General features: G+C 36.7%; 1 protein-coding gene across 2 annotated transcripts; it reads right to left on the minus strand.

Annotated features, from left to right (window-relative positions):
* Nucleotides 1-996: 996 nt before the first annotated feature.
* Nucleotides 997-21,477, minus strand: qtrt2 (queuine tRNA-ribosyltransferase accessory subunit 2). 2 transcript variants are annotated; one of them, XM_079805476.1, is made up of 9 exons: nt 21,381-21,477; nt 20,857-21,101; nt 20,434-20,489; nt 17,262-17,338; nt 16,827-17,036; nt 15,734-15,933; nt 12,109-12,260; nt 3,216-3,312; nt 997-1,854 (listed from the first exon to the last, which is right to left on the minus strand). In XM_079805476.1, the coding sequence occupies exons 2-9, from the start codon at nt 21,054-21,056 to the stop codon at nt 1,617-1,619; spliced, it is 1,230 nt and encodes a 409-aa protein (XP_079661602.1). In that variant the 5' UTR covers nt 21,057-21,101; nt 21,381-21,477; the 3' UTR covers nt 997-1,616. The 2 variants fall into 2 exon arrangements, with proteins under 2 accessions (XP_079661602.1, XP_079661601.1); XM_079805475.1 differs by having other exon boundaries at nt 12,091-12,260.
* Between the last annotated feature and the right edge of the window lie 740 nt (nt 21,478-22,217).

Raw genomic sequence — 22,217 nt, forward strand, 5'->3', positions numbered from 1 at the left:
TCTTCTTTTGCTTTTTTTCCCCATATTCAATCATAGACACCTCCTTACGCACTAGAACACTTTAAATTGCACTTTAAATCTCTTGACAAACTAAAAGTAATAAATCTGTTTCTATGAAGACTCTCCTTCCAAAAAGTGCAATGAGCTCTGATTGGTCGGCTGGACCAGTGTGTTGTGATTGGTCAACCGATTCAATTATGTTTGGGAAAAGTTTCAACACGCTACTAAAACATCTCAAACAGGCCTTGTCCCCTTTTTTTATTTTGCTGAAAAAAATGGGGAATATTGTGACATGTTCGTTCCCGGAAGAAAACTCAAGACTACAATTGTAGCGTTTCAGGGAGTTTAAATACAGTTTGCAGACCTTTTTCATTCTCAAACAATAACATTACGCACTAAAGAAAGGTAAAAAATAATAATAGGACCCCTTTAATGCTGATGATATAATTTGCAGTGAGAAAAAAAGTGATCTCAGACTTTTGGGCCCCACTGTTTCTGTATTTGGAGAAAATAGCTTTAACTATATAACATTGCAAACCATTGATTCCCTCTTTGATTTCCAATCTCTGCAGCTTGTACCCAACCCAAGATTTCTCACTTTCGCACTTTAACACACTCTCACACCAACACCCTCTCTCTGAAGTATTTCAAGGAATATCCTGTACTGTTGCTCTTTTACACCTACATCTCAGCACATGACCAACTTCAAAACTTTGTATTGCTCCACTTATGTTACTGTCTCCTTAAGAATCGCTTGTTGCAGAATTCCTTATTAGAAAGGTCTACCAGATGAATAAATGTTACAGTACTCGCTCTCAAAATGCACTTACACATCCTTAATTAGGTCATAAAACTACGATTAAAATCTATAGTTATGAGCCTGGAACCATTTTAGCTGTGCTAAAATATACACAGACATAACATTCAACTTTTATAAAAGCAATAAGGCACTTCAGGATGTGCTCTGTTGTGAATATAGTGACAGCTACAAGGTTTACAGGCACTGCTGTGAATTTATTGCAAAGTTAAAAAAAAATACTTTATGAATAGGAATGTAAAGATTGGAAAAACAAATACAAAAAAGTCAGTAAGCTAGATAAAAAAAAGTTTATAACTTAACAAAAGGGCAAAATGTTAATATGATCTAAACATCACAATTGTATACAACAACAATAATGCATAATAACAAATATTATTATACAATACCATTATTGTAAGAAATGCCGCATTTTCCAATATTAAACGTATAACCCGTCAGAAAAATATGTGCTCGAGTAAACCAGCAGGTGGTCTTTTTCAGGGCTTGTAAAAGTGAGAAACTGAGCAAGTGTTACTCTTTTAAAGAATTAATTTCACCATTATTAATGCTCCTTCTGAGTGAGATTGTTCATTTGATGCAGCAAATAGCAAATTTAAAATCCATACGTGAACTCTGAGATGAGCCATGTGAATTATAAAAGGTTTGCCGTGTTGCTCACAGTAGCCCTTTTTATCTGATATTTTGCATGGCAAGAGCATGTGCATCAGAATCCAGCTTTATATCCATGAAACAACATCAAAGCCCAATGTAGGTGTTCTTTGTTCATTCTTTTTTTGCCTTAAGACCTTCAATCATTTCAATCACCTCCTATGCAATGGAGCACTCTATATTTAAAGTCCTGCAGACGGTCGCTGGCTATTGCCTCCCGCAGTGCTTTGAAAAAGCCTAGGTAATGTGTCATGTTGTGCAGCATGAGTAAAACACCGCCAAGCAGCTCGTTGGTCACCAGTAAATGATGAACATATGCTCTCATATGTTTTTTACAGCAGTAGCAGCCACAGCCCTCCACAAGTGGGCGGAAATCATCGTGATACCTGAAAGTCAAACAAAGTGTTATGGAGATACTTTTCACACCAGGGTATCTGCATGTTAAGGGATTTTAAAGGATCAAAATACATTTAAGGACAAATCTACAATGCAACAAAACATTTTTAAAAAAGTACTGAAATGTACGATTGATGAATATGGCTGGACGATAAAATATTTGTGTCTATTGATGACATTAGATGTTCTTAACACAGAGAGATGTTCTGCCTCTTAAGTGTATTTTTTTATAGGAACCATAATCTGGATGAAACAGCAACTGTTGCAGAGTAGGTTTAAAAATATTTAATGCAAAAACTAAAATGCACCGAAAATCGTATTAAATAATCAAGGCATGCTTTCCACAAAATTAAAGGAAGCGTAAATGTACCAATATACCAATACTTAATTTTTTTTTTTTAAAGTAGTAATATTTATACTTAATACCCGGGGTTCCTTTTATTTAAGACTTGTATGGCTTAATATAACGTAAATGATCTTACTGAAATATGTAGTAGAAAACCCATTAAAGATTTATTTTTATACATACACTATATTGCCAAAAGTATTGGGACACCCCTCCAAATCATTGAATTCAGGTGTTCCAATCACTTCCATTGCCACAGGTGTATAAAATCAAGACTGCAGACTGGTCTTCATGGGATGGGTTTCTATGGCCGAGCAGCTGCATCCAACATTACATCACCAAGTGCAATGCAAAGCGTTGGATGCAGTGGTGTAAAGCACGCCACCACTGGACTCTAGAGCAGTGGAGACGTGTTCTCTGGAGTGATGAATCACCCTTCTCTGGTTTGGCGGTTGTCAGGAAAACGGTTCTTGCCTGACTGCATTGTGCCAAGTGTAAAGTTTGGTGGAGGGTGGATTATGGTGTAGGTTGTTTTTCAGGGGTTGGGCTTGGCCCCTTAGTTCCAGTGAAAGTGAACTCTTATGCCTCAGCATACCAAGACATTTTAGACAATTTCATGCTCCCAACTTTGTGGGAACAGTTTGAGGATGGCCCCTTCCTGTTCCAACATGACTCCGGACCAGTGCACAAAGCAAGGTCCATTAAGACATGGATGAGCGTGCACAACATGCACACTCGCTATAAAGGCAGTGGTTTGAGACACGAGTGTGGGGGTTGGAAAATCCTTTTGTTTAATATCCTTCATCGCTCCTTTGATAATAAAGAGAATAAATTACTGACATATAAAATGTATTTATCCTCATATACAAGCTGAGGAGATTGACATCATGAAAGATGTGAAAGAAAGCATTAGTAGCCTCATCTGATATGAGCAATGAAAACATGCACAGCTGTATGAGGGGTGAAAGGGTATGTCCTTGTCTCCCTACACACACACAGACAGACCTTTTATCTTTGAGGTTCATTTCAAAAGGCGTCATATTTTCATCTCCATTTCCATTCAGATTCTTGACAGCAGGCATCTCTCCATTGACTTCCAGCACTGTGTCAAACATGTACACATGATTAAACATTCATCACAAGACAAAACCCATTACATTTACATTTCATGACCAGATAATGAAAGTAGTGCATTTTTCATGTCTGGTGTGCACATGACAAGGAAACATAATTTTCAAATTGAATGAAATTCTTGAAGTCTAATGGTTTTTATTAAAAGAACACCAGATCTCATTCCCAAAAAATTGCATGGATTATATGCATTTGAATGCACAAGAGCACTTCTCACAAAAAGTTTGGCTAAATTCACAAGTACGTATATGAATTTTGTTCTTAATCTCATTCTGTTAATGAATGTGTTGTATTCTAATTGAGCTATGTTTGTAATTTACATAAAACCCGCCCAAACGTATCCATTTAAGGACTTTCCGCACAACCGTTCATAACTCTCTAAAAACACGCTCTTGCCTAAGAAGCAATGCCAAGTGTGCAATCCTCAAAACATTTTTTAAACAGACAGATAATAGACCGTTCTGCTCCAGTAAGAAGCACATTTTAGTGTTCGTTTACTGTATATATGCATGCATGTATAATGATATATTTATTATGAAAATCTTCTATAAAACTTAATTTTAACATGTTTATAAGGCCACTCAGAGTAGTTTCAGATGTTCCTATAATAAATATATATATATTTGTTTGTTTGTTTTTTATTTATAATTTATTTTAGTATGAAAGATTAATCATGATTTGTTCTTGAAAGCATTTATATGCAGATTTTACAAATTTGTGGATATGCATGGTTAGTGAATTAATTCCATTCGGACCCTGAGTCCATTACAATGTCAGCCCTTTATTTTTTTTACTTCTGGAGCATTTCACCTAGTTTAAAGCCTGCAGTCCATGAGATTGGATGTTTGTCATCCAATCAAATGGCAGTAAAGCTCTGCATTTGGTAATTAAAAAAAGTTTTCTATGATTTATTTAAAAAAATGTGGATATGTTTGCCAGTATTTCATAGTTTTTTATGTAAAATAGAAGGATTGAACTTAAAGTTAAAAATCAATTGTAGAATTGCAAGTTTTAAATCAGGATTTTTTCAAATGTGCATGTACTTTAGAATGTACAGTAGGTTCAAAAGCATGTTACTGAAATAACATGTCCAGTAATGCTGATTGAAAAATCTTTAATAAAAAAAATATACTAATACATTTTTGAAGCTGTTTCATATGCAAAATAACAGTTCTTGAAGTGCTTGAACATGTAGCTGATAAAATATCTAAGATGTTGAATTTATGTGGATTGATGAGGAAGATAGAGTGGAACAATTGGTGAGTGTGTAGAATGAAAATTAGGGATAGTTAATTAAGACTTTTCATACAATTGGATGTCCCTAAATTGATTGAATATTTTTTTATTGGATATACGGTTTCATTTCTTTCATGTAAAAATAAATTACAATATAAAACTTGTATGAAGTTGTTTTATAAGGGACAGTTTTTGCTAATAATTTCAGGGGAGGACCGAGATGAGCCACTACCAGTAGAAGGGGAAGAAATTGAGATTAAGGCAGAGGAAAGTCAAGATCAAGAAGACAGAAGATTATGAGCATGAGGCAGATGTAGAACCAGTACTTGGTGATGATCCTTTTACAAATATCACAAAAAAAAGAGTGATATTCAGTGGCGTCGTCACACCCGCTTTACCCCAGTAGAAACAACTGACGCCCCCAGAGCCACTTACACCATACGGCTACTTCAAACAGTATGTTCCAAGCCAGATGTTTGAGCTAATGAGCACAATGACCAATATATATGCAGAACAAAATGGAGTCGGGGGTATAAACATGCCTCAGCTTCTGAGATTGAAGTCCTTGTCGGTCTGGCAATGGGAGTTCTTGGTCTTCCAAATTATGATACCAAAAAAAAGAAGCAACAAGATGCAAATTGGAAGATTGTTCTGGGAAAACACATGTCTTCTGTGATATGTGCAAGGTGCACTACTGCTTTGTGTCAAAGATGCACAAGAAATGACTCTAACATGACTGCATCGATTGATTCCTAGATTTATTTTGATATGAATAAACAAATGTGTAATCTATAAAGCAAAAACCTTACAATTAAAGTTGAAATGTTATAATGTTCAAGTTTTTGACCTTGAGAAGCTAGAGTATAGATCAACAATTTGTATGTTTATTATTTTAATTTATTTTTTATTATCTGCGCAGTAGCAATCTCAGGACCGGAGTTGCGCAGTAGAGAGCAGGAAGTAGAGGCGCGATTATCAAAAGCCTGCCCACGCTCTCACAGATGCAGAACAAGTCATTATGTTGGTGTGAAATAAACAGTTAAAGAAATGTAGAAATTAAAGCTAAAGCTCCAATCTCCTCCCAAAAATCCAGAAAAGAGTCTGTTAGTGCCTTAGTGACAACTTCACCTGGGGGGGGGGGGGGGGGGGGGATCATCATCCCCCCGTTTTTTTGTATCAAATCACTAACTAAAACTAAACTTATTTAAAAAACGAACACTTGAAATGAAATCATTGTGATAAAAACTGCCTAAAATGACTGCAACCATCTTAGGAAACATGTAATTGAATTGTTTAGTGTGTCTCGCGTCCATTGTAATACATGGAGAAGTGGGGTTTATGAGCTATACTGGGACCAACCACCGTGGGGCGATCGAGGCGCGGAGGCTTCAGTTTCTGAGAGGTGTGCTGCAGGCTTGATCCCGACAGACAAAATCAAGACCCGCTCTACATTTTTTATTGTTCGAGAATCCGTTTCACTTGTATCTACGTCACAATAGGGAAGAAAAAACTAATTGCAACATCCATTTCAAAACTTTTCCAACTTTAAAAAAATCTTATAGTATATCTAAAGCCATACGGCTATACTCATGTGATCTCAACATGGCAGCCCCCATGAGGATACTCGCTTCATGTTTTTAATAGGCTATTAATATGACCAGAATGTGAGTTATTTTAACCATAAGATTTTAACCATTTTTCAGAAGTACTATAGTGCATGAAGTTACTGAGTGCATGTTTAATTGTATATAAAGCAAAGATGTCTTTAATATTCTGTGAACAAATAAAATAATAAAAAATTACCATAAAATATGTAGTGACATGCAAAAAAAATTTATATGTATATATACAGAAGAAAATAAGTGAGTAAAGACACAGGATAGAGAAAAAAGTAAAATGAGGAAAAAGAGACCACAAAGTGGAGGTTTAGAGAACTGTAGAGAGGGTGAGAAAGACAACAAGAGTGGTGTAGATTAAAACTTGTGACCTGCAGTGACAGAAGGTGGCAGATCATGGTGAGGTTATGGACGGTCCCCCTGCAGAGCTCTCTAATTGGCTGAGGGGATATCTCTTTCTTTTCTTCCCTCTGCAAGTTCCTGTCCTGAACTCTATTACCATCCTAACACATCGATTAGGTTCTTCTTAGAACTGACTGCTGCACACCTAACAGCCTAAATCAATTATTTATGCCCTATAGTGAATTTTTTATGTCTCTTTATGTGATCCAGATACTTTTTAGACATACACTTGAGAAGAGATATATTCTCACAGAATATGCTTTTAACTGTAAAAAGCAGCACCAAATTGTGAGAAACCATAATAAAGGTTTGACTTCATGCAGTGAAGGTTTGACACCTGCTGACAATGAGGATGGCAAGACGAATCTCCAGGGCTCCAGTTCTGTTCAAAACGAGCCAAATTTGACTGGAGCCTGAACAAACAAACTCTCTCTCTAAGACTTTATTATGTCAAATCAAACTTAATTATCTGAAACAACTAGCAGAAGCACAGCTCCACTACCAACAAGCCATACTGTGAAAAACAGTTTCTGTTCCTGCTGACACTGATCTGATTCATTATATTGTGCTAAACAGCAGGCACGTGCAGAGGGGGGGGCATTGGGTGCTCGAGCCCCTGCCCTTTTTCAAAATGAATCAAAAGTGCCCCTCTCAGACAAATATCAATGATAATATCGTGGTCAACAAAACTAAATAAATGTGATTATTATAACATGACAATGTATACAATAGTAACGAACGGCTCAAAAGTCGGACAATTTCTGTTGAGGCGTTGCCATAACGCGTTGCTATGGATCGCGTGCGTTTTGATTGACAGCTGATTTTCCTCTGTTCGGAAGCGGCTCTCGAGCCAAATATGGTCCTTTCAGAGAGTGTGTGGCCTTACGGAAAAAAAGTAAACCAATATTTTTTTTCATCCATAATCAGAGCAAATGTGTTGATTTAATTACAAATCTATATATTATATATTTTAAAGTATTACACAATTCACCAATGCCCGTTTGTCATGTATATACACCAACCAATCGTGATCTGGCAAAGCAAGTTCAAATTCCATTGGGCGATGTGAAGTGGAGCGGTAATTTTCTGTTCTTATTCATAAATCGGTTGAAAATTACATGGACAGAAGAACTAACGTTTGTGGAACGATTTCCTGCGGTTTGTCTCATTTTATAAATTGCATCACTGACAAAATGGATTTTAACAGACAACAAACAAATCCCTGCACAAAACCACAGCAGCAGCAGCAGCAAACGTCGCATTAATGGTAAGTGTTAAATTCACTTGTATTTATGTAGCCTATATTGATACACCGTTTACCATTTCATGAAACTATCAAAGTTAACAAAAACCAAGTGCCACCGGCATACAGGCCTATTATGTGAAGATACGTGAAAGGACTTTATTATATTACCATTTTTGAATATTATGCAGCATTATGAAAGTCTCTTATGTTCAACAAGCCTGCATTTATTTGATAAAAAACAGCAATATTGTGAAATATTATTAAAATAATGTTTTTCTATTTTAAAATAATTTAAAATATAATTTATTCCTGTGATCACAGCTGTATTTTCAGCATCATTACTCCACTCTTCAGTGTCACATGATCATTCAGAAATCATTCTAATATGAGGATTTAATGTCAATGATTGAAACTGTGATACTATTTTCAAGATTCTTTGATTAATAAAAAGTTAAAAAGAACATAATGTAATAAAATTTCACAATATTAGGCTACTGTTTTTTTCTGTATTTTTGATTAAATAAATGCAGGCTTGATGAGCATAAGGATATATATATATATATATATATAATATATATTTACATATTGCCCCTTTTTTACATTTGAGCCCCTGCCCCTGAAGAACTCTCTGCACGGCCCTGCTAAACAGCTCCTTTATACATCACAAGAAGAATCTGAAACAGTAGTCTCTTAAAATGTAAGTATCAGTGATAAAATACTTTCTATTCTAGCAACTGGAAAATGCTATAAAATTTGGATTGATTTATTGTCAATTCTCAAACTCAACGTTCTCTAAACCAGAAGTATTTTTGAGAAGTATAATTTCTTATAGATCAGGCTTTTATGCCTCATATAGTATAGATATAGTGATAATATGGATCTCATACTCGAGAATGAAAAAAACACCTACATTTTAATCACTAGCCCAAACAGGGCCAAAATATGCAATTTGGTGCAGTTGGCATTTATATGGCCAAAATGTAAGATGAAATTCTGATAGCTTGTAATGTAAATCAATTGAGATTTTTATAACAGAATAGCAGGCTATTTTCAAAAGTACAAAAATAGGTTGTCACTTTATATCTCCCAAAAATATGTCTTAAACAATTATATGCTAAGGTTTATGCTTTTATACAAAATAGGTTGTCACTCTATATCTCCCAATACTATGTCATGAAATAATATAATTAAAAGCTAATTGCAAAGTTTTATGATCAAAGCTCTGTATTTTTTATTATGGGGGCAAAACATATAATACATACAGTGGGGCAAAAAAAGTATTTAGTCAGCCACCAATTGTGAAAGTTCTCCCACTTAAAAAGATGAGAGAGGCCTGTAATATTCATCATAGGTACACTTCAACTATGAGAGACAGAATGAGAAAAAAAAATCCAGAAAATCATATTGTCTGATTTTTAAAGAATTTATTTGCAAATTATGGTTGAAAATAAGTATTTGGTCAATAACAAAAGTTAATCTCAATACTTTGTTATATACCATTTGTTGGCAATGACAGAGGTCAAACGTTTTCTGCAAGTCTCCACAAGGTTTTTACACACTGTTGCTGGTAGTTTTGGCCCATTCCTCCAAGCAGATCTTCTCTAGAGCAGTGATGTTTTGGGGCTGTCGCTGGGCAACACAGATTTTCAACTCCCTCCAAAGATTTTCTATGGAGTTGAGATCTGGAGACTGGCTTGGCCACTCCAGGACCTTGAAATGCTTCTTACGAAGCCACACCTTTGTTGCCCGGGCGGTGTGTTTGGGATCATTGTCATGCTGAAAGACCCAGCCACGTTTCATCTTCAATGCCCTTGCTGATGGAAGGAGGTTTTTACTCAAAATCTCACGATACATGGCCCCATTCATTCTTTCCTTTACACGGATCAGTCATCCTGGTCCCTTTGCAGAAAAACAGCCCCAAAGCATGATGTTTCCACCCCCATGCTTCACAATAGGTATGGTGTTCTTTGGATGTAACTCAGCATTCTTTCTCCTCCAAACACAACAAGTTGAGTTTTGTACCAAAAGTTATATATTGGTTTCATCTGACCATATGACATTCTCCCAATCCTCTTCTGGATCATCCAAATGCTCTCTAGCAAACTTTAGACGGGCCCGGACATGTACTGTCTTAAGCAGGGCCCCACCTTTGGTCCCAGCTCTCTGCAGGTCATTCACTAGGTCCCCCCGTGTGGTTCTGGGATTTTTGCTCACCGTTCTTGTGATCATTTTGACCCCACGGGGTGAGATCTTGCGTGGAGCCCCAGATCGAGGGAGATTATCAGTGGCCTTGTATGTATTCCATTTTCTAATAATTGCTCCCACAGTTGATTTCTTCACTCCAAGCTGCTTACCTATTGCAGATTCAGTCTTCCCAGCCTGGTGCAGGTCTACAATTTTGTTTCTGGTGTCCTTTGACAGCTCTTTGGTCTTGGCCATAGTGGAGTTTGGAGTCTGACTGTTTGAGGTTGTGGACAGGTCTTTTATACTGATAACGAGTTCAAACAGGTGCCATTAATACAGGTAACAAGTGGAGGACAGAAGAGCCTCTTAAAGAAGTTAAAGGTCTGTGAGAGCCAGAAATCTTGCTTTTTTGTAGGCAACCAAATACTTATTTTCCACAATAATTTGCAAATAAATTCTTTAAAAATCAGACAATGTGATTTTCTGGATTTCTTTTTTCCTCATTCTGTCTCTCATAGTTGAAGTGTGTACCTATGATGAAAATTACAGGCCTCTCTCATCTTTCTAAGTGGGAGAACTTGCACAATTGGTGGCTGAATAAATACTTTTTTGCCCCACTATATAATGCAATGCAATCAGAGCCGGCCCAAGGCATAAGCGAACTAAGCGGCTGCTTAGGGCCCCCTTGGCCACCAGGGGGCCCCCAAGAGCACATGAAATAACTTTTTGCTGCATGTTGTTTTATGATGCTTGAAATCGCGAAATGACTTTAAACAATTATTAAATAAACTGCAAAATGTTAAGTTTTCTAATATATGCACGGATTGATTCTGACAGCACTGCACGAGCTCACGACGCCATCGGCCAGGGTTCAAAGTCCAAAGTGCAAGAAAATCGGCGCTAAAACGTAGGCTAGTACTTGCCAGTTGCCCGGTAACCTTTTTATGAATGAGTGGATTTGAGAATGTGATATGGTTAGGTGCGAATATCTTGTCTGACGTGCTGCATGTTTTGGACGAACTAGCTGTAGCATTGCTTCCAGTTTCTCAGTAAATGTTTTCTACAAGTGCTATATTGTCCCTTTGGAATTATAAGTTGTGTAGCCTACATTTTGGAAGTTTTTATTTAGAAAATAAAAAGGTTCTTTCTACACAGTTGAATGGAATGCATTTTTTTCCCGCCAAAATAAAAGCTCTGTTTAATGTTTGAAAGAAATCAACATTTCTTGTTTTTAAAAGTCTCTTCTGCTCACCAAGGCTGCATTTATTTGATCAAAAATAAAGTAAAACAGCTGTTTTCTATGTGAATATATAGTAAAGTGTAATTTATTCCTGTGATCAAAGCTGAAAAGCAGTGTCATATGACCCTTCACAAATCATTCTCATATGAGGATTTGATGCTCAACAAACATTTCTGATTATCAGTGTTGAAAACAGTTGTGTACAATGTTTATAGGATTTTTTGAAAGCTTTCTATTTCAGAGAAATAGCCTACTGTTCTTTTGAACCTTCTATTCATCAAAGAATCCTGGGGAAAAGTGAGCATATTCAGCATAAGAGACTACTTTAAAAAAAGTACATTTCCCAGTCTGAACTGTAGTACTGTAAGGCTTTAAATATATTAACAACTGACCACTCTTGTGGGTTTGCTATACTGTTACAATTAAAAACCGTATAAGGATAAAAACATGACAGACAGGTGTGCGAATTATCAAGAATTGAATAAAATCCAAATAAAATTCTGCTAAGGGCCCCATAAGGGCTTGGGCCGGCCCTGAATGCAATACAATGATTGCAAGAGACCCGATATATCATATTTGATACTCACATTCGATACAAGTGTATTTCTAAAAATGTATTTATGGATAATTAAGTGAACATCTTGAAATATTACTAACAACATAATAGATTGTGTACAACAGGTTTTTCAGCAAAGTTGATCATGTTGATAATTAAGAGGCCTTAGAAATTAGTGACTCATATGATACAGTAAGCTTTACAGGTTTTAGAAAGTGTAGGAAACCTGTTGTATCTTTTGAACAGTATAACTATGGGCTTCTGCACACCTGTAGGAGCTGATGTACCTGCCGTCTCAGGGTCGGGATCAATGGTGTAGTTGAAGGAGAGAGCGCAGCCACGCTCCGTCACCTGGAAGGGGAAGAAGCTCTCAAACAGGTCGACTCCTGCTTCAGCACAGCTGATGACCTCATCAGGACGGCCAATTCCCAACACAAACCTGAAATGGATGGCAAAAGCTCTTTTTTCCTTTTTTTCAGACTTAAAGTACAATTTATCAGTCAAATACAGTGCTTTTTTGCCTTAATGGGAGTTATTATTAATTAAAGGTTATATAAAGGTTAATTAAAGGTCATAGTTGTCTCTGCATGTTAAGCTGAGATAGGAAAAGGTATTTAAGCATTGAATGCATTACTCACTTCAGCTGTAACAGGTAATTCTAAAGCTTTGGATCTCACAATGCATTGTTTATATTGGTTTGGGAATACTTTTCTCAGTGTTCCTCAGAAGACAGATTATAGTTAACCCCAGTGATAAATCAAAGCCAAGTTCAGCCCAGGGTAAATCATTAAGTATTAATACAAAACATAAAGGTTCAACGGAGATCCAAAAGCTATCTCATAAATACATAGACAAACTCATGCAGTGAAATTATTTTTAGTTTAGTAAGTTTGGGAGTTTGGACAGTTGAACAAACAAATGAGGACCACAAGCGCATCTACAAATAAACACATGCTACCGTTCAGTTTGGGGTCAGTACGTTTTTTTTCTTTTTCTTTTGAAAGAAGTCTCTTAAAATCATCAAGGCTGTATTTATTTGATCAAAAATACAGTAATATTGTGAAATATTTTTTACTTAAATAACTTTAATATTTAAAATGCAATTTTTATTGTGATGACAAAGCTGAATTTTCGCCAGCTATTACTCCAGTCGGTGTCACATGATCTTTCAGAAATCATTATAAAATTATAATATCAGCCTATCATTCTTCTCCGAAATTAATTGCATTTTTGAGGGCCTAAACATGCTCGAAAATTCATTAAACTTTGCACACATGCCAGAAGTGGTGAAAATGTACGTCTGATATGGGTTTCAGAATTAGGTGTGGCAAAATGGCTCAATAGTGCCACCTACAAAATTTCAATTAAGCTCCGTTCGCACTACGTTTCACGTACAAGTATGAAATTTGGTAGACACATGTAATAGCCCAATACCTACAAAAATGTCCCCGGGAGCAAAATCTAAAAACCCAACAGGAAGTGAGATATTTTGAATTTTCTCTGCAAAAATTGTTACCATTTTTTCCATTTCTAGACGTTGTACTTTAACAAACTCCTCCGAGAGATTTAATCAGATCAACATCATATTTGGTCAGTCTAAACTAAAGGCCTTTGCAATGTTAAATTGCGAAGATCTTGAGTTTTCCCTGAAGTACTTGACTGTGGCGGCCTGATAAAGTCTAATGTTTCACCTAATCGCATTTTTGAGGGCCTAAACACGCTCGAAAACTCATGAAACTTTGCAAACGGCAGAAGTGGCGAAAATTTACATTTGATATGGGTTTCAAAATTAGGAGTGGCAAAGTGGCTCTGTAGCGACTGGACCGATCAAACACACAATCTTTACAATTTAATCTCCTTAAGGACCCAGACAGGCTCCGTGATGTCTAGTTGCCCCACTGTGAATTAGCCCCCTGATGCTAATTCACACTTTTCAAAGACACTTGGGCTGAGTTTTCTCAAATGAGAGAACAGTACAACCAACAGACACTCAATCCCCTATAGAAATGGAATTCCATCCACTAATTCTCATTGACAATCTGGTTTAATGAATGAACATGCATTTCCCCAGTACATTTTGTTTATCATTACTGTTTGTATATTGTCTTTTTATATTGTATAGTGTTTTGCATGCTTGATGATAGAATTACTAGTTAATGTTAGCTCATATAGCTAGTGTCTCCTATCAAAACATTCCTCATTTAATGACTCACACTTTGGTGGACATCACTTTCTCATAGAATGCAGTGTGTGTTTATTATATTTATCAGAATATAAATGATCACACGATTTCCAGCTTAGTCCAATCATGCGAATGAGTCAGCCTTTCAAACAAAGGTACTCTCCCGCCTGAGAATTCACATTTCCCATTGGTCAAGCCAAAACTCAAAGGCATGGCCTCCGTGGAACTTAAAAAGCCAACACAAAGTTCCATCCAGTTGTCAGTCGTAGTACAGGCATTCCATTCCCGAACGCTGTTCGTGTGAGACCTCATCCAGCATCGCCGGTCAGCCCCGCACACATAAAGCCATGTGGACCTTCTTCGACCTTAATAGAGTCTCTGCAAGTTCACCATTGTTTCTTCACTCAACAAGGAAGAAACACGATTGCAACTGCAATACCATCAGACTGAACTCCTGCGACTGTATATTTTGAAAAAAAAAAAAAAAAGATCTTGAGTTTTCCCTAAAGGGCGTGTCCGTGGCGGTCTGACAAATGTTGATGTTTCGTCATGAAAGAAGAAGTTGTTGATCTACAATGTCCGATCTACCCCAAACTTCACGTTTTATTACTTCACGAGTCCTGACCTGAAGACATCTACATACCAATATTCAGTTACAGGCATAGCACCACCTGCGGGCAACAGGAAATGGCATGCTTTACACTGTAATTCACTCCCAGAAACACATTTAAATATGCCATGAAGTTCCAAACATGCAACACAATAAATCATGCAACACTCGGCTAAGTGCTAATGTATCCAATTTACACCCCAAAACAGGAAGTTGTTGTAACTCAGGCATACAATGTCCAATCTGCCCCAAACTTCACATGTTTGGTAATAGTCCTGACCTGAAGATATCTCCACAGCAATATTTGGTTATAGTCAAAGCGCCACCTGCTGGCAGCAGGAAGTGTGGCACATCAAAGAGACATTGCCAAATTTCTCCTATATTTACCCACTTAAATGCATGTCACCCACCATTCACTGTTTTCCTGAGGCCACCAGGTGGCAGTGGCCATGGGTGCGAGGGTCCTTTCATCACTGCTTGCAGCTTTAATTATTATTATCACCAATGTTGAAGACAGCTATATCCATGTGTGTGTATGTATGTGTGTGTGTATAAACATCATTGTCCACCAATAGCATAAATACTGCAGCACAGAAACACCTTGTCTTGCTCTAAATCTAAATTATGTATCCTGTCTGCCTCACAACCTTCTCCAGCTCCAGTTATTTGTGACCCAAGATACACCCAAGGGAAATGTAAGTTTCTAACAAGACTGTAAAGCCCAGTGGGAAGCGGCCCTTTTAAGACCCTGCTGAGTTCAAGGATGCTTCCAGATCCACACTGCTTTACTTCCTGCCATTGTCTTGCTGTTTCTGTGTGATTCTGTAACCTCCCAGTTAATCTCCAAGAGAGGGAGATCAGAGAAATCAATCATTACAACACTAGGAACTTAAGATGAAGTTTCTTCCTGAAACCTTTCTAACCCCAGCACTTCCAGCTCCCCAAAATGGATGAGGTGGTTGCTATGGGTTCCTGGTGGGATGGAGTGTTGCTATGGCTGCTGAAAAATCGAGGTGCATAATCAGAGAATGATAAAATGGGGAAGATTTATCCACTCAATCTCCAACTGAAGAAATGTCTGAGCCTGAGAGGCAGAAATTTAAATAGACTCCTTTTTTACCTGGGTTTTTCTTGGGGAAGTTCTGCAGATGTCGTTCTAATCAGCTGAGCCCTCACATCCTGGTCCATGGCAGCAGAATGAAATCCATCCAGGACAAATCCGCCCACAGGACGCTTTGCAGTCTCTCGTGCCGACCGGAGCCTCTCCTCCATGATGTCTCCTCCCTCCACAACCCCAAATATCTCTGCCTGTTTCAATTCCTGTGGACAAAGAGAGCCAGTTTGCAAATAGTTTATATTGTAGTAATTAGCTTTTATTTTTAGTTATGTTCATTTTAGTTTACTTTTTTAGCAATTTCATTATGTGCTTTTGTCACTGTATTATTATTGTTTTAATGCTGCTATTTAGGTTTAATTTATTTTATTTTATTTTATTTCACTTGTACTCTTTACGTTTTTATTTATTTCCAATTAATAATTCTAGTGCTTCAACTTATTTCAGTTTATTAAGGCAAAATTTTGTTTATTAGGTCATTTTTTCAACAAATATTACAATTTTATTTCAGCTTTATTTCAATATATTACATTTTCACAGTTTATTTGCTATAGTTTAGAGAGTAGTAATAAAATATGACAAGATCTCAGAGTTAAACTGTGTCAGAACAAATTCATCTTGATAATATCGGATAACTTTAATAGAAAGGTATGTAATAGATTACAATCAACCAATCAGCTGTTAAATTTATGTACACCATTAGATAATACCAATTTAGGTCAACCAATTACCAAGCAATGCTTAATTTTGTTCTGTGTGTGGTCTAAAAGGTCGCATTAGCAATAAAAAAAAAAAAACACTTAAGCATAACATGGTCAGGTCAAAGTGTCTAAACAATTTTGGTCCCAATTTTATATCAATTTTACTGATGGTCCACTGTTTGAAGAATTTCTGGAACCCCAAAAACGAAGTTTCCCACGGTTGTGTGCCACATATGCAATGTAAAGTCAAATTTAAAATGAATTCTCGTCTGACTTTATTTTGTGGTTCTCTCTGAAATAGTATTGAATATGACTGGTGTAGCATTTGCCAGTTTTATGGCAAACGTATCCTGAAGTCACTGACAGCATTCAGAACTCAGGTGTTTTTGTGTAAAGACCTGAGATTTCTGGTGCAACACCAGACATTCATCCAGATGGGCCAGAGTCCTGTCCACTGCTTTACGGACTCTCTTGCGAGAGGTATTGGCCTGCCAGGTCTCTCCGTCCGCCATGCTCTGATAGCAGTCCGGCTGGACAGCCGCCTGAATCGCCATGAACCGAGCCGCTGTCAGCTCTATCCTTCCACCGCTGCCCCACACAGACACTGTCTGTTAAATAACACAAACCATTAAATCCCTGACAATTAACAATAAAGGGATGGCATAGCTTTAGAGAACACAAAAGCTCTCTCTTTAAGCCAAAATGGGGAAGTTGAAAACCAATGACATTTTACTAAATTGCCCTTTTAGACCATTTATAATGATTTAATGGAAATTCAGTCCATCTCAGTGACAAAAGAGGTTGAAAACAATCATTAGACATAGTTCTCTAACCTTGTTGGTGACGTGGCCGGCAGGGCTGGTGTTAGCAGAATCATGCAGAGAGCAGAAAAGCACAGTATCATGAAGACCTGTGTAGGAAAACCACATTAGAGTAATAGCAGATCAGATGTCTGTTGTAACCAGCACAACTCGAGAAACTACTTCTAATCAAAACAGATGACATGTATCTAAAATTAATCTAAAACGTTTTAACATAAGACTGCAATCTCAAAGATATTATCACTGCCAACACACAAAATATGACGAAATGCAAACTACACTTTTGTTATTCATCCAGTCCTCAGCAGTGATGAAATGCATGAGAACAGTCCATGTAATCAGGCAGAACACTTGTTCATTATGGCAACACTGTTTACTGGCGAAATAAACAACCAAGAGCTCAACTCATTATTCTGAGGAAATAAAAATGCATTTATATGGAGATTAGGACAAATTGGGGCACTGATGAGTGTCATTGATGGCGAAAGTGTACATTTGCATAGCTTGTACAAACTAATTGGCAACTGTAGATTAGGTGAACGTGCACATATACGAAAGGAACATGAGGAGGAATCTAAATTCAGTGGTACTATGTGGAAATGATGGAGGTGAACTTTGGTGACCAATATTATCATGTACAACAATTTTCTTTTTGTAATTATCCAAATGGAGAACTTGCAGCCGCCTCAAGTCACCCTTTGAAATGTCTTCACGGTCACACATCTTAATATTGTGAACGCAATTACCTTTCTCATTTCTGCTTGGATTGCTGAAGGCAGCGACTGAAACAGTGCCCTTCTTTTCGTTACGGTTGCAAAATGAAAACTGAAAACTAATTTTTCAAAAATGCATCTGTTATATGCAACCAATGATGAATACATAATTATTTCTAAACAGTCACTTAGTAGTCAGTGAGAGGAAGAGAATCTGAAAACATGCCTTCAGCATTCAAAATTAAGACAGCAGCCACATTGGTAAGTCTTTGTTAAAAATATTATATAATATAATATTAATTTCATTTTATTATACAATTACTTAGAGTGGATATTGAAGGTGAAGAGTGTAATTTCTGGACCACTAGTGGCACCAAATGGAATTGCAATCTGTTTGAGCAATAGAAGTATGCTTGAAACCTGTTTGAAGCTACTTGTTTGCAATTTTGCTGTATGCTATTTGTGCAGAAATTACACATTTCACCTTCAAGAATAGTTCAACCGTATCTCAAAACTTCTATTACTGTGGGTAACCAATATGTAATTAAACAGTCTTTTTGCATAAAGTCACCATTAAACGAAGTTGCCATAATTTTTCTTCCCCGTTTTGAGGTATATATGGGTGAAACAGCTTCTCAAACAAGCAAAAAAATGTAGGGCGGGGTTTTGTCCATGGGGAATTGATTGGATGGGTTGTGGTATGCTATTGCTACGATCTCATATGAGTGACAGGTTTTCCCGCCCTCTTTCACTTTTCAGAACAGATCTTGAACAGACTACAAAAGTGACCGTATGGGTGATTCTCAATCAGAAAGCTGCGTCCTAGTAAGGCAGAATATCTCTGCCTTACTAGCACGTCATTAAGCTCCGTCAAAGAACATCTCAATTTAAAGGATCCTTTGAAGGCAGTCTTCATTTCAGCCTGTTTTGGAGGATGCATCAAGCGTATCATTTGGATCTTCCAATCACTCACAATCCTTTTGTATCACATTCCAATGCACAAAAAAAGAACTAGGAGAAAATGAATCAGCAATGAGCTAGTTCAATTTCACTACGTAACGCAAGACAAAATAATTTGGGAGATAAAAGGAATCATGTTTTCTTACTAGGATGCAGCCTTCCATTTTAGAAACATCCAATTGTTCCTGGGTAGAATCTGCATTTCTATTCTTCTCAATTGCAGTTGCTGAACCCACTTGAATTATGTGATTTGAAATGTGCCGTCTTTGGCATGGGACCACAAAAGTTTCAGTCAATCGCCTGAGCTGCAAATGCCATGTGACTATTCTCTTTAGAACCACAGGAAACATTATATTGACAACAGTAGGATTAGCTGATGACTCCACAAGAGCCACAAACTACTCATCAACAACTATCCACACAGATGTGGCCTAAAAATAAGTTAATTTCCCACAAGATCCATTCAAGAAAAAAAGAAAAACAAATCAGCCATCTGTACTGAAATATTAGTGATATACAGTACTGTGCAAACGTCTTAGAAATGTTAGTATTTTCACCACCAAAAATAGTTTTAAGCCAGTAATTTAATTATTTTGCTATAGCATGTCAGTAGGAAATAACAGTACATTTCCAAACATTTCTTTTGCCATTAATTGTAATAAAAATTTGAATTTTGTATGCACTGGGAGCCTGACAACAGCCGGTATGCTCCACAGGAATCTCTCCATCATCAAGTCCATCTGGGATTACATGAAGAAACAGAGAAAAGGCTGAAACAGACTAAATCGAGAAGAACTGTGGTAACGTCTCTAAGACGCTTGAAGAAACCTACAGTACCTTGAAAAGTTTTAGTCACTACAGCTGTAAAGTGAGAATGCTTTCAAAAATAATGTCATACAAATAGATTTGATCAATTAACTAATCCCAGACAGTCTCGATGATGGTAAGATCAGATCATACCGGCTGTTGTCAGACCCCTTGTGCATACAAAAATCTCACTGGAGTATTATGATTAATGACAATAGGAATGTGAAGAAAAGCAAACTGATATTTCCATATTTAATGGCCATCAAGGGAGGAAAATGCTTTTAGAACCAGATGGCAAGCAGGGGCTAAAAGAGCCAGATAAAGCAACCAAACCTCGATCTCTTGGTTTACTTGCCTTATAAATGTGAAATGTTTAAAGAAAGACATTATAATTGTTGCCAGCACAAGCTTAGATATAATTACATTTTACAAAATTTAAGATAATTGCAACTTTTTATCTAAAAATTCTGACTGAGTTTATATCTCACAATTCTGAAAAATAAGACTAAAACTCACATATAAACTCACAATAAAGTTCGAATTGCATATAAAAATCGCAATTGAGAAGAAAAAAAAAAGATTGTCAAATGAAGTCACAATTACCTTTTTTATTTTTTATCACAACAAGCTACCAAACAACCCTCCATCTCTCAAACCAAGAGAAAGCATATGACAAAAAGCTAGTAAAAGAGTGAACTGCTAACCTGCAAACTTTCTGACACCCTCTTTGAATTCCTCCAGAACCTCTTGATGCTCTGCACTGAAAAAGAAAAAGTGCTGAAGAACTGAAACTGCAGAAAAACTTCAGAGAACAAATCACACTGCCTCAATGTGTGAAAAACATTTGTAGAACTTAAAGCGATATTCATCCATATGCCAATTTAACAGTTAACAGTAAGTTATTTTTTTAATTATATAGTCTTTTAGAAAGTCAAGGTCGCTTTACAGTGCAATAAAAATCATTAATCTCAAAGTCTTCCATCCAAGTTGTCACAACATCACATTTTGTGAACCAAACCCAGATCTGTCAGCAAAATATGCCATTTTCGACAAGTTTAGCAAAAAAGTAAACTATTTGCCAAATATTCAGTGAATCCCTGACCCTGAATGTATAACCACAATCTTACAGGCTATCCACAGACACTTGTGTGACTGATGGCAGGTCGCTTAAAGTGTGTAATGTGTCCTGGGTCAGATGGGGAACAGTTGCACAGCGAGTGTACAGGAGACAGCCGGGCAACTCTAGTGAGCGCTGCCCTGATTTTCCCAATCCAGTCAAAACCCCCAGGCGACATCCCTGTACCACTCGTGACAGTTCTAGTTTCATCCCACTTGCGGAGCTGTAGCTTCCCAATGTGAAGGTTTCTCAGATCTAGAGAGAGGAAATGACAGCTCGTCAACTGCAGAAACAATACGTTCAACCTCCTTATATTCTCACTTTCCAGAGGGATACAGTGCTTGATGTGCATATATGAATATTTGAATGAAATATATTGAATTAATCATGTTTGAAAGTAATTTCCAATTTAAAAGTAAGGAAGTTCACTACACAGCGACCACAGTACGCCGCGAAAACTTGTTAGCATTGTATACAAAAAATAATGTCATATGAGACAATGAATAAAACGTTGTAACAGCCTCATAAGCTTACCAATTTGCTGTTAGCTGCATCAGAAAGCAGGACATGTGAGAACTTCAAGTCGCAGAAAATTTTCGTAGAGCTTGGACTTGCGTCTCACATTTACGACGTCATAACATTTCTACAGCACATAGCTGTGCATTTGACAGCGGGTAATTCTTTGAATAATGTTTTCTGTTGCATACCTATTGTTTATTGTAGTATACTCTAAGTCCTGCAAGAGAGCTTGAGCAAAGAACGCTAAAAATAAAACTAAATAAATAAAAATGTGTTACTTGAAATAAACGTTAACTGAAATAAAATTTAATAAAATTAAATTAAACAATAATAATAAAATAAAAATAAAAATAATTAAAACCTTCCGCTACAGTGGCCAAGGCAATGTTTTCATTTTTGATGTACTAAAATAACTCAAACTGAAATAAAATTAATAAAAACTATATACATATATTTTAAAAATGTCAAAAACACAATTGCTAAAACGTTGAAAAAATTTGAACACGGAAAAATATACAAAATAAATAACTAAACTTATTGTGGACATTATTGTGGACAGCTTGATTTATTGATATGTTATTATTATAAAGAATAAAATTGCACTTGTCATATAAACATGTGGCAATGAAAATGAACATATAATGTTTAAACCATAGACTGAATAAACCTTTTTTATATATAGTCTATGTAGACACGCTACTTTTGCTTCATTCGTGGGTGTGATAACAGACGTAACAACTGTCTCCATGGTTTTAAAGTAGACGCTTCAGTCCTCATCAGTTCTTGTTGGGATAAGTAGTTCTTTTTAGTCACCGACTCATGCTACGTCACTTTGCCCAAACTACAAATCCC

Source organism: Gobio gobio (assembly GCF_949357685.1).
Source record: "Gobio gobio genome assembly, chromosome: 23".
In the NCBI taxonomy this organism is placed as follows: domain Eukaryota; kingdom Metazoa; phylum Chordata; class Actinopteri; order Cypriniformes; family Gobionidae; genus Gobio; species Gobio gobio.

What these genes read in the sequence shown, in the direction of transcription:
- qtrt2 (XM_079805475.1), bottom strand. Translation starts at nt 21,056, where the DNA reads ATGAAACTAGAACTGTCACGAGTGGTACAGGGATGTCGCCTGGGGGTT. An exon ending in TGTTGCACCAGAAATCTCAG is followed by an intron (nt 15,934 to 16,826) that starts GTCTTTACACAA and finishes CTTTGTCCACAG; the next exon opens with GAATTGAAACAGGCAGAGAT. An exon ending in CTTCCCCAAGAAAAACCCAG is followed by an intron (nt 12,261 to 15,733) that starts GTAAAAAAGGAG and finishes CATCCATTTCAG; the next exon opens with GTTTGTGTTGGGAATTGGCC.